Below are 13,918 nucleotides of genomic sequence, written 5' to 3'. Positions count from 1 at the left end.
CAGAATAGAGAGACTTTTTTTTTTTGGTGAAAAGAATAGAGAGATCTGCTTCACATTAAATTTCATGCACGTGTATTGGACTATACAGCTTCTTTTTTTTTTTTTTTTTTTTTTGAAGGGTTTGGACTATACAGCTTAACTGGATAAATGTCTCAATATATTTATACAAAAAGAAAATTAAAAGATCGATAAAAAAAATAAATTTCCTTTATAATAATTAAAATTAACTTATACCCTTCATTTTTTTTATAATTTTTTTCCCATATAAATATCTCTAAATGTCGAGATGCATAAGGTAATTTGAAATTATGGTAAAAGTTTGATTTTTTTTTCTTATAAGTGTTAATTAAGAATTTGTCCAGTAATGTCTGACTGTTTATCATAAGCGCTGACTGTTTTGTTGATAGATTTCTCAATTCACTAAATTTCAGGTCGGCTCAACATATTTTTAGGTCTAAAGCTAATCTCTTAAAAGTGAGACCTTTTTAAACAAATAATTTTTGAATAAGATATTTTAAAATAAAACAATTAACCTTTCCTACTATAACAAATAATAGGGGGCTAAAGCAAGGACTTTGCTTGCTTTATGCTTCAACCGGGCCTGCTGAATTCAGAACGAAAAGGAAGATCAACTTCGTAATATTGAACAAATTCACGAATATAAAATAAATAATGGGCACAAGAATTAGGAAAAAACTTACTCTTACCTTGTTTTTCCCCTTCAAACAAAGATTAGAGATAGGCACTCACAATGGTGAATATCGAACAAATTCAGCCAAAATCTAAGAATGAAAAAAAAAAAATTGATTAGTGTAATATGAAATCTGAAAAGAAAAAATAAAGTCTTAAACTTAGTAAAAATAAAGTCTTAAACTTAGTAACTTACATGAAGAAATAACACAACAATGACACAACAAAGATTGGAGAATTAGGTTAGCGTGAAGAAATTTGCAAAACAAATGGTGCAAAAATTGGAAAAGTGTAGCAAGAAATTACAAGCAATTGAGAAAAAAAAAAGTGTGTGGCAATTGAGAAAACAATAGTGCCCGAAGAAGGAAAATAATCTGCAAAATGAAAATTTTACAGTATTCTACGTTATCAAAAAATTTACAAAAATTATAAAATTTAATAATATTTTTTTAAGTATATCTAATCTAATATTTACATTATAAACTTTTTGAATAATTGAAAAGATAATAATATATTTTAAAAGTTAATAGTATCTTTTTAAAGTATATCTAATATTTATTCTTAAAAGGATATTGTACGCGGTCTTACCCCTTGTCATATGCAAAGAGATTGTTTCGGATTGAACCCATGACCAACAAGTTAGAAGGCACAATTTACCGCTGCATCAGGGCTCGTCCTCATCTAATATTTATTTTTAAATAAGGAAAATTGACTACAACAAATTGTTGATACATATCTTTTACAAAATATATATTATTATAAGTATAAATTTAAAATTAATATTAATATAATTATAGTTTTTTAATGTATGTCGGTAAATATTTGGAAAGGAGGGAGGGGGCCCCGATTTTCATAAATTTTCTAAAACACTTTCAGAAATATTTGTCGTAAGATAAATCAAAGTCAACTGTTCTAAATGCACCCTTATACTTAAGTTGAACAAAGTAATGGAAAATGTTGTTTGTTGCGAAAATGGATTTCGTTATTGTCACAAAACAGTTGATCTCCATGAAATCCTGCATTATATGCTTTTTAAATCTTTTAATCAATATGTATTTAAAAAAATTATAACGTTAATCGTCCATTTTATATTTCGTACAATTCGTGTGGTTTTACTTTCATAATAAACATCACTCTAAAGTAATTTAGGATTAATAATCTGATAAATAATATAAAGTTCTATTATTCATAATTTGGAGTACAAAGCAACATTTTTTCCCCCCCTTTTTCCATCCATGATACTCTTATCTTTGCCATAGCACTGCAAAGTGTAAACAAAAGCTTGAAATGAAGAAGCTAAGAGCAACCCTTGCAATAATTTGTAATCTATAACTACATTTTGAGCACCTCTTATTTAGCATATACTCAATACACCTCTTGACATCCTTCAGAAATGGGTGTCATCAGTTGGAGGGTACTTTGGGTATGGTGGCTTTCCATATGGTGGCTTGTAGACCGGAGGCTTCTCAACAGGTGGCTTGTAAATAGGAGGTTTCTCCACTGGGGGCTTGTAAACTGGAGGTTTCTCTACTGGTGGCTTGTAAACTGGAGGCTTCTCTACTGGTGGCTTGTACACTGGAGGCTTCTCAACTGGTGGCTTGTATACTGGTGGCTTCTCAACTGGGGGCTTGTAAACTGGTGGCTTCTCAACTGGGGGCTTGTAAACTGGGGGCTTCTCAACTGGGGGCTTGTACACTGGTGGTTTTTCAACTGGGGGCTTGTAAACTGGGGGTTTTTCAACTGGGGGCTTGTACACTGGTGGTTTCTCAACTGGGGGCTTGTACACTGGTGGTTTTTCAACTGGGGGCTTGTACACTGGGGGTTTCTCAACTGGGGGCTTGTACACTGGTGGCTTCTCTACTGGAGGCTTATAAATTGGGGGGTTTTCAACTGGAGGTTTGTAAACAGGAGGCTTCTCAACTGGGGGCTTATAAACTGGTGGTTTCTCAGTGGGAGGCTTGTACACTGGGGGATTCTCATAGTTTGCAAGAACTTGAGGGGATAGAATTAGAGCTGCAAGGAGCAGCACTAAGGAGCTTAAGGAAGCCATGTTTCTCACGTTGTAGTTGCTGATGAGTAACACACCCAATAACTGGTTTTTATATTAGTTGGGGGCCTTACTGTTAAGTGCATGTCTCAATCCAATAGTTATTACTAGTGACGCGGTTTCTAGCACCGTTGTACAAAGGTCAATCTTCGGTGTGGATTTTCAATTGCTGTGTAGGTGAATGCTGTCTTCTTGTAGTTGCAAAGTTGGAAATTTAACGGGAACATTGACAAGTCCACACAAGTGATAATATTTTTTTTTCACATTTCTCAATGCACCGACGTCTTTGTCTCCTTTGGAAAGGTGTTAATACAAATAATTTCAATTGCCATACCAAATAATTGAATTGTTTTACGCATTATGGCATGGGAGTGTAGTAGCTAGTTTCTGGTTTTGACTCATGATTAATTGCTAACTAACAAAGAAAAAGAGTCTTAACACTGGAGAATTGATTTAGATATATACCATATTAGAGCCAAGAAATGCTTTCTGCATATATACTTTAGTTGTATGAGATTTGCTATGTTTGGCTAGGCTCAAATCACTTATTATACACTTACTGATCAAGTTTATGGACATAATGGTAGTATAAGTAAATTATTAGTTAATAGTTTAGTACCTTTTTTTTTTCTTTCTTTCAAGAAATAAACCATTAATCCTAATGAAGGAATGCTACTAAATAATAGTATAAACTAATTAAGGCCCGTATGCGGATCTGCAAACTACTCTAACTGAAAACATATATGATATTTGGCTCAAAAATTGAGTTGGCTAAATTGAAATTAGAAACATTATGTTAGATTAGAAATTAACACAAACAAGGCTTTCCTGTTGAATTGCATTTGCAATTTCCATGATTTGGCCTTGAATACTCATAGTACTTGATCAAATTTAATTCTTTTCAACCAATTTTGGAAAACTCCACGCACCCATTTTGTTTGAAACAATTCCAAAATCACAAGCATGACCGCCCGTAAACGAAAGTTATTTTTTTTTTCTTTAACCCTTCCATTCATCAGAAAAAAGAGACCCTATTCTGATTAATCCAGAGTTTGTCCGGAAAATAAATAAAATTTAATTAAAAATTATTTCTACTAATAATTAAATTTAAATAATATCTAAATAATTCAATTTTAACTTCCACACGTTAACCAACATGATTTATGGGCTGAACTCATATCATTCTTTGTTTTAATTACTTCATTTAATACCTAAACTAATATTACCAATACATTTATATACACTTTTAAACTCAAGTAGCGATTTACTGTATACTGATCTGAGATGCGTGGCATCTTCCTCTTAATCATTTTAGCTTTATTTCCTCTGCTAGCACTTTCTTCTTTCTATTTCTTTTTTATTTTTATTTTTTATTTAAACCTGATCATATGGGGCTAAGTTCTTGAGTTTTGCATGACAGGAGTTTGTATTTTGGATAGCGGTGGAAGAGGATTGTTGATGTCATTGGAGGGAACTCTAGGATTGAAAGAGTTGTCCTCCAGCATCATTAATTTTTCGAACCTGAAAGGAGATATTTGATTCAAACAAATTTTTATTTTTCATATTTGGGTTATTTTTAAAAATCTGACCTTTTCGAGTTGAGAAAAAAAAACTATTTCAGTAAAAATATTACATTATTCTTATTAAATCTTTTAATATACATTACTGAGAAATAGACTTTTAATATCATTTTTTTTATACTTTTGACATCAATTTTTAACGATGTTGAAACCATTAGCATTAACGAACTCAAAGTTAATATTAATTTTTTGAAAATCGATGTTAACATTCAATACATAATATTATTTTTTTAGAAAAATAAATGTCATAAAATAAGCAATAAAGCAAAAAATGTAAAATATGTAAACAAACAACATCAAATAGTTAATGTCAAATTTTTTATGATAAAATAAATTTCTCACAAAATATAACTGACCCGTTAATAATTTCTTTCAAATAATTGTCAAACTTATTGTATAACAAATAAAACTAAATGACCATATTATCCGTATAAGTATATATCTTATCTAGTCAAATCACATAAAATTTACAAAGATTAATTAATTAATTCCTAGTCTCACACACATATATATACTCACACAAAAGGGAAAAAAAGAAATAAAAAAGAAAGGGACTAAATTTTTGTAATAGGTTGTTGTAAACAAATATTTGTATGTAAAATAATATTTTAATTCTTTATTATCCCATCAAATATGAAAAAATGAATTATGTAATAACTAAAATTTAATAAAATATAATATTTATTAACTTTGAAAATACAAATATTTATTTTTTATTATCCCATCAAATATTTATTAACTAAAAATTCGTAATAGTTTTTTTATTGGATGATTTTAATTAAAAATTGGGAGAAATTATAATTCTGCTTTTGATTTTGATTATTTTCTTGGAAAAAACATTATAAGAGTGTGTCTCGTAGAGATGATTTTTGGTTTTCATCGTATATAATGGAACCTAATTATATTATAAATTGTATATTAAAATAATATACTTCCAAGTGATGCTCACCATGATGAAGCACAAAGGTATAATCATGTAATGTAAAGCACAATAGTCATGGTCCACCAATATGAACATTACAGATCTAATTAAAAACAAGTACAAAACCTATTAAGTATCAAATTATCAAAGATAAACAACTAAAGCTACACGTGAACTCATAATTCTATATTCTACAGCAACGAACACTTGCCATTATACATCCCCTACTCTTTGTTATCCCAGAATATAAGCCACGAACACTGCTTGTCATTATATACAAATAAATTAGCAATATTCTACAGCAACCATGCTGTCATGCTTCCACGTACCCCCTTCCAATTTTGTTCAGCTGCATTGGAATACCTCATTTATATTGAAACAGAATAATAACCTTTGCCTTAATATTTCATAAATTTATTTCTAAAAGCATAAATGAGAGCATATTCAATATATCATTCCTATTTGTAAGATTTAAAATTGAGCATCAAGGGATAGCCTACAAAAATGAGATGCAGATACTTGCAGAAGGACCCTAAATTCATGTTTCTAAACAGATAAATTCTGTTAAATTCAAATATACATAACCTTGGTAGAGAAAATTCAAAAATTAAAGATTAATTTCTTTGCCAAAATATACAATAACTAATGTTCACACATAACCAAAATAAAAATTAAAAGACACTACTCAGTCCAATTTGTACAAATGATCAAAATAAATATATATACCTGACCAGAGCAGTTCTTAATCTCAGCACCAATGAGTAGGGAATGAAAAGGATGACTTCTCCCCACTATGCATGAAAACACTTCCAATCTCAGCAATGTCACAAACCCAAACCTTTCCAATCCACAGCGGCATTAGGGTTTCACTAGAACTTAGAAAGCGAGGGAATTTGGATAGTTTTGAATCAAATGAGGCAGGTGCTTCAGACTTATATATATAAGTGTGGACATTGGTTTTATAAAAAACCAATATTAACATTAGTCTCTAGTGACATTAGTTTTTTAAAAACCGTAACGAACTAATATTAACATTGATTTTTTGACAAACTACTGTTAACATTATTTTGTTAACGTCAATTTTTTAAAAAATTGATGTTAATGAAGTCGTGTTATTTACGAATATGTTACCACATTATTTTGTTAACGTCAATTTTTTAAAAAATTGATGTTAACGAAGTCGTGTTATTTACGAATATGCTACCACATTTTTGTTAACATCGATTTTATCTAAAATCGGCGTTAATGTAACGATGTTAAAACTAATTTCTTTAGTAGTGGTAGTAAATAATTAAAATTAATTATAGTTTATGGAAAAAGTTTTTGGGAAAGTTCTATCAAACTAAATGCGGAAATATTTTATTTCCAATAGACATATATAAGTAATGTTCGACAAATCATTTCAACTAACTTCTAATTTTTTTACTAGCTAAAAACTTGTTTGAGTGTTTGGTAAATAAACTTTCTTAAGTAGCTTCTAGCATTTTTTGAAACGCTACTAGAAGTAACATTTTTTAAAACGTTAGTTTCTAACTTTTATATTCTATTTTCTTTTTATCCTTTAAATATTTATTCAATTTCCTTATTGTGTTTTTTAAATACGTCATTTATGTCATTTTACATTTTTCAACTACTTCAATAATTAGTTTTACTGAACACTAAGATTTAGGCTATGTTCGACAAGTCATTTTAGCTAGCTTTTAACTTTTTTTACTAGTTGAAAAGCTTGACTGTTTGATAAACAAGTCTTTTTACGTAACTTGTATGTTTTTTTAGTAGCTTCTAACATTTTTTAAAATGCTATTTGAAATAACATTTCTTAAAAATGCTAGCTTCAAGCTTTATATATTTTATTCCATTTTTATCCTTAAAATATTTTTTCAATTTCCTTATTACATTTTTAAAATATGTCATTTATGACATTTTACATTTTTTGACTACTTTAACACAAGTGTAAAATGATTCAAAAACAATAAAATCATGATTTGTTTAAAAGGGGTAAGCAAAAAATTTGATAAATATATTAAGAATATAAAGAGAAGAAAATATAAAATGCTAGAAGCTTGTGTTGTAAAAGACACTAGAAGCTACTGAAAAGCTAATAAAAAAAAGCTTGTTTGCCGAACAACCAAATGAGTTTTTCAGCTAGTTAAAAAAGCTAGAAGTTAGCTGAAATATTTTGTCAAACATAGTCACTAAACACTTATTGTTAGATCAAAGCTTGAAGCCCTTAGTCTTAGTTTTGGTTTGATAATTTTGCAATGCCTACCATGTTTAATAGATGAGACATTTGTATTGAATGTTTTAGACTAGGCATGTGTGTGATATACTCTAACTCTTTTTCATGCTTAGTGCTGATCAAATATGAAGTGAATGAATTATTCTTATTCTCTAAGTTTCTTAAGAACTTACTTCTACTTGAAATTTGGCTAGAAGCATGGAATTAATCGATTGCCTAACCTGGTAATCGAATGCCCAAGCCAGTTTCAAAAAAGGAATTATCTGTAACTTAAGATAATCGATTATCTCATTTGATAATAAATTATCCAGCACCTGGAAACAAAGAAAAGTTCTCTGTGTGATTCTTTAATTGATTACCACACATGATAATCGATTACCCAGAAAACAAAAAATAAACAGAGAAACTCAGACTAAAATGAATCAATCGATTAACCCATTTCTAGAAATGCATATCAAAGGGGATTTTGAAGAATTAATCGATTACCTTTTTTTTATAATTGATTAGATTTGTTTTAACTATCAAAATTTATAAATACTCGTATGTGTTTTCTTTATGAGAGACTCTTGATACATTAGTCTTAGAAAAAAATATTTCAAGAGAGTCTTCTAAAATAATTGTACTGCATTTAGTATGAAGATTGACGTTGATCAAAGAATCATTCATTATACCATCATGAATTTATCATCTTGTGAAGAGAAATTGAACATTGGAGATCTACATATTTCAGGTGTACTCAATCCTTTATCTTTCATTTTTTTAGATTGCATTTCTTGGTTAGAGTTACCAAGAGGGTTAAAGAATGGATAAAGTTTCAATTCTTAGTCTTTTCTTGTAGGGTTCAAGAGAAAGATTTGATTTCTATTAGAGAATTGTATTTGTATAGTGTTTGTACTTATTTTCTCTATATAGTGAAAGTTCTAAGAGCACTTAGAACAACTGGATGTAAGTCCAAACATAAATTCTTGCGTGATCCTCTTATTCTCTAAACTTTGTGTCTTGAATTCATCTTGGTTTTGGAATTGATCTTAAGGGTCATCATAAAAAATTGTTTTTTTTTCACATGTTATAATCATAGAAGTTTCTGATTTATTATAATCTTTTGAAGAGACTTTGATTGATTTAAAAGGGTTAATTTAATCTATATTAAGATCAAATTGGTAAATATTTTGAAAGAATATATTCACTCCCTTTCTAAATTCCATCTTGATCTAACACTTATGATTTAGTAAGTTAGCTTAAAGCTTCCAGCTAACTTTCTAGCTTTCTGAGCTTTTTCGCTAGTTTTTGCCAAACTCAGTCTAAATAAGCTAGTTTAAAAGCTTCCAGCTTTCAACTACCAGCTAACTTTTTAGTTAATTTTGTCAAACATAGTAAAAAATGTTCCTAAGAATATTAAAAATAAATCAAATAAATTTTAGTCATTCCTATAAATTATGATTTACATAATTTTTCAGGAATTAAACTGTTAGGGGCATTTGGTAGGGATAAATTTTCAATTTCTTGGGAATATTAGATTGAGAATCTTTGTTTTCATGTTTGATATCTATTTTAATATCTAAGATTCTTGAGAAAGAGGGTTTCCCAATAATGTTTTTTGTTGGTTACCCACGAATTTTTCTTGTGGGGTGAGAATCTTAGCTTCCCAAGATAATTAAAGTAACTAATGAAAATGTTGTGCAACTTTTTTATTCCCTGGAAACTTTCCCAAAAGTATTTATGGACAACCAAATAGATTTTTTCATTCCCAAGTATTATGATTCTCATACATGAAAAACTTCTCCCAACCAAACTCCCCTAAAAGAGACATTTTACTGTCAATTTCAGAAAAATGATTTAATATTGGAGCTGGTGATATTTTTTATATATTGGGATACACATTTTAAATACGTTGCTGAAAATTGATCTACAAGAGATTTTCTAAATCGATTCATTGCGTTGTAGAATACAAAGAATAATTCCACTGGAGTAGAGCTGTCAAAATGGCCCGACGTGTTGGGTCTGACCCACCTCGACTCATCCTATATAAGTGGGTCAACCCAACCTAACTCACTTAAGGTTTAGTCTTAAAATTAAAAAATTGTTTGGCCTGGCCCACCATGGGTTGTGGCTTAAATGGGTTGGCTCACCAATCCATCTAAATTTTTTTTAAAAAAAAATCATTTTTAAACCAATTTTTTTAGAATTTTGTTTTTGAATAAATTAGAAAAATATTAGTTAAATTAAATCTTCCACTATCCACACACCACACCTACAACAAGACACATTATCACAAGAAATTTGCATATTATCACACACTAAATAAACAAAATTGAAGTCTAGAACTTCAAACTCTGAAGTCTTAAAACAATATTACAAAATACTAAAAGTCTAAAACTTTGAAGTTTTAAAATATATTATAAAATATTAGATTATTTTTTTAGGTGGATTAGGTTGGCCAACCCAACCCACCATGGGTTTAACCCGGGTGGGTCGGATCATAAGTGGATCGGGTTCAGTTTTTCACCCAATTAATTGTTTTACATCTTTGTTTGTTTGGCCCAACCTGAACTTGTGGTGGGCCGGGTTGGTCCATAGGTTTGGGCCTATTTTAACAGCTCTACACTGGAGTTACTAACCTTCTCTTTTATCATGTGAGACAACTCTTGATTCATGAAGCCATTATGTCATGTTGTTGGTCTTTCTGGAAACTAACTTTATGTGGCTTCCCATAATCATGCAACAAACTCAATGGTCTCCTTATCATCTATAATAATAGGGCCTTTACTTTCTGTACTTCCCCTGTGCTTCCTGCACTTCCCAATTTTTTGAATATCCCTAAACTACCCTTTTCATATTATAACTTTTCTCTTCTCCTTATCTCTCCTAAAGGTCTTCCTCACACCTCATTTCCTACTCTCTGCAACTTATGCTCCACAGCTAGCATCGTCCCCTCCATATCCTCTTCGCGCATTTGATGTCATCGAAGTAGGAGCCATTTCCACAAATGAAGACATTGAATGTGTTTTCATTCATCTCTGCATAGTTCTGATGAAGATAGGTGAAGTTTGGTTGACGAAGACGCTATGGTTTGTTGTTTCTATTTTTTTATTTTTTGTTTTGTTTTCTGGACTATGCTTTTTGGGAGTACAATTAAGCCAAATGTATCTAGAATAGGTATTCCAAAAGTTTATTATCCAATAACAAAACATATGTTTTGGAATGGTAATCAGACTTCAGAATAGGCTTTCTAGAAAACATGTAAATACTTTTCGGAATAGCTGTCCCAAAAATGCTAAACACCTACTAGATTAGCATACCAGGAGACAAAAAGGAATCTCCGGAATGGCTATTCCGGAAAGTATTTACTTGTTTTCCAAAAAGCCTATTCCAGAGTCTTATTACCATTCATAATGTGTTCTTTGAAACAAAGTTTATAAGATTCTAGATTTTTTTTCCGTATAATAATTGGGATATTAATTTGTGCTCCGAAATAAGCATTCTGGAACATGTTATAGTATGTTATGGAGGACGCAATCAAAAAATCGTGTTCTGGAATTGTTGTTCTGGGACGCATTTTTTTCCCAAAACATTGTTTAATTTATTGATGATGTCTGTTGTTTTTTTTTTGTTGTTTTTTAACTTGTAAAAATAAGACCAAGATATTAGTGCAAAGCAAATATGATGTCATTATAATATAAATTCAAAAGTTTCTTTTATATTGTGATATCAAATTTTTAGAATAGGAATTAAATAATGTAATTGAAATTCATTTGTTTTCAATGTTGTTAGTTTAAATTTGTAGTTTGTATTGAGGATGGTTACTTCAACAAAATGTCTGATGAAGTCAATATGCTTGAGGACATGGATGAAGATACAAGGATGCCATTCAGGGAAGACATAAAATATCATGATTGTAGTACGAATGTAATTAATTATATAATTTATGTAATTGTTCATTTATCTAATACATGGAAAGGTGAACTTTGAGAACCTTATATCTTATATTGTTTAAGTAGGTTTTTGATACTCAAGATGGGTTATTGAAATGGGTTCGGGCAATTGCATTTGGGTTGGGTTTTGCTATTGTCATTTTGAGGTTAGACACAATAAACATACAACCTAGAAGGAAGACATATGTTGTGTTGGGTTGGGAGAAGGATGACAAATATAGGAAATACAAAAAGGATATTGACAAAAATCAAAAGTGTTGTATTACAAAATACTTATTTTGTAATATAGTTGTAAATTTGGAATGTGTTTTGGAATATCTATTCTAGAAGCAAAAAAAATCAAGTGTTGGATTACATAACAGGTGTTTCAGAGCATATTTTTGGATTTACAAGTGTATTACAAAATGGGCATTCCATAATAGACTTGAAAATCCCAAAATGTGTTTTAGAACATGTATTCTGGATGAGGCTAACTCAAGAACATGTATTCTAGATGAGGCTAACTTAAGAACATGTATTCTGGACTGCTTGTTCAAGAATGTTATCCTTATCCAAAATAGGTGTTCCGAAACATATTTCTAGCGAAAAAGAGACCCAACACAATTTCGAAGCACCAATTTCACAGAAGCCAAACACCCACACTGGAACCCAACACCACAACAGACCAGAGCATTTGTAACCAAAAAATGATCATCACTTACCTTCATTGGCGTTGTGCCTAGAGGGTGAGGCCACAAACCACTTCGTTAGCGTCGTGTGACAGTGTTGCAACGACTATCATGTGGGATTTTCCGACTGAGGAAAAAGAGTTTTCAAAGTAGCGTGGGGGTGCAAGTGCACTACTAGAAATTATACATTTAACATCGCTAGGTTAACATCAGTTTTCGACAAAACCGATGTTAACAAAAACGCGGTGACATACTTGTAATTAAGCCCAGTTTGTTAACATCAATTTTGTCAAAATCGATGTTAACATGGCATCGTTAACATCGGTTTTTAAAGAACTGATGTTAACATAGCCTCGTTAACATCAGTTTTTAAAGAACCAATGTTAACATGACGTAGCTAACATCGATTTTATGAAAACCGATGTTAGCAGGGCTATGTTAACATCAGTTTTTTAAAAAACCAATGTTAACATTGTTTTTTTTTTTAAAATCGATGTTGTAGTTTTAATTAAACTTAGAAACTAAAAAGCCTTTCATTTCACGCTCAGTCTCTCGCAAACCCTCCTTGCTGAGTCTCGTAAAGCCACCCTCAGGTCGTCGTCGCCATTGTCGTCACTGCCATTGCAGGTAAAACCCCAAAACCTTTTCTCGCTTTGTTCGTCGTCTCCTTTTTTGCCGCAAACCACAAACCTGCAACTACGCTACTCCACGAGTTCTTGTTTGTCACTTCCCGATTTAGGTACGTGGCTGCTCAAATCTTCATCTTGCTCAAACCTTTCTTCCTTTAGAATGTTAAAATCGGGTTCGTGAGTTCGTTTTGTTGCTGGATTGGTGAGTACGTAGGGAGGGAAATGCTGTGAACATAAAAGTTGTCCATTGGATTCGCGAGTTCGTTGTTCCGTTTGCCACTTTTGTTTCTATAATTTTTTTTATCATTTTCTCTTCAAGTTTTGATAGTTGTAACAATTCAAAGAATGTAAGATTGTAACTCCCAGAGATAGCTGTTATTGTTAGTAACTTGTAGTGATTTACTGAATCTGTTTTCATAGCTGTTTTTTTATCATTTTCTCTTCAAGTTTTGAACATTAAAGGCTTTTAATTGAGTATTCAGTGATTCCTTCAGCCTTTTTGTTTAGTTAAAAGAGATATAAGTGTGATAGTGTAGTGATTCTAGTAGAGAATGATGGAAGAAGGCATTAGATGTAAATGTAATTACATGCAAAAACTACCATACTTCGTGCTTCCCTTTTTTTTACCCATTTATAAAAAAATACCGTACTTTGTTCTTCAAAATTTTGTTCATGATTCTATTCTCTTGGGATATTATTTTGCTTAATGAATTATTATGTTAGATAGGCTTACCAGGCTAAGTAGTTTTTGTTTATAGTTTGTGTACCAACCATGGCTTTTTTTCTTCTTTTTTGCTATATATGGATATGATGGTATATATTGGTAGCTAGGCTAGTTGATCATTTGTTAGGTAGATGGCATAGCTACACACCTAAGAGTTGATGATCAAACTGTGTCATAGAGCTTCCGTGGCTTTCAATGGCATCAGCTATGCCAAGCTCAATGGCACATTTCACCAATGCTAATTCCACAAATCCAAATGCGTACTTCCAGATTTCCACTTGTGCTTCTACTTCTTCCTTCTCCCATGTTGTTTTTTCTATTTTTGCTTCCATATTTAGTCCTGTATAATCGAATAAACTTTGTAAGTATCCATTTTATAGAAGTTTTTTTTAACTTCTTGACAGTTTAATAATAAACTAATTTCATCTATAAGTGAAAATCAATTTAAGAATGATTACATATGGTAAATATTTCATAACTATAAGTG

General features: G+C 30.9%; 1 protein-coding gene and 1 long non-coding RNA gene across 2 annotated transcripts; both read right to left on the bottom strand.

Annotated features, from left to right (window-relative positions):
* Positions 1 to 395: 395 nt before the first annotated feature.
* Positions 396 to 1,311, bottom strand: LOC121172751 (uncharacterized). Its single transcript, XR_005886325.1, has 2 exons — positions 708 to 1,311; positions 396 to 604 (listed from the first exon to the last, which is right to left on the bottom strand). It is a non-coding gene; the product is annotated as an uncharacterized lncRNA (long non-coding RNA).
* A 536-nt stretch (positions 1,312 to 1,847) lies between these two features.
* PRP2 (repetitive proline-rich protein) lies at positions 1,848 to 2,764 on the bottom strand. The gene has a single exon (NM_001251664.3). The coding sequence runs from the start codon at positions 2,738 to 2,740 to the stop codon at positions 2,078 to 2,080; it is 663 nt and encodes a 220-aa protein (NP_001238593.2). The 5' UTR covers positions 2,741 to 2,764; the 3' UTR covers positions 1,848 to 2,077.
* Between the last annotated feature and the right edge of the window lie 11,154 nt (positions 2,765 to 13,918).

Source organism: Glycine max, chromosome 9 (genome assembly GCF_000004515.6).
Source record: "Glycine max cultivar Williams 82 chromosome 9, Glycine_max_v4.0, whole genome shotgun sequence".
Classification (NCBI taxonomy): domain Eukaryota; kingdom Viridiplantae; phylum Streptophyta; class Magnoliopsida; order Fabales; family Fabaceae; genus Glycine; species Glycine max.
Note: the sequence above shows the minus strand (reverse complement) of the source record. Positions and strands in the feature narration are given on the sequence as shown.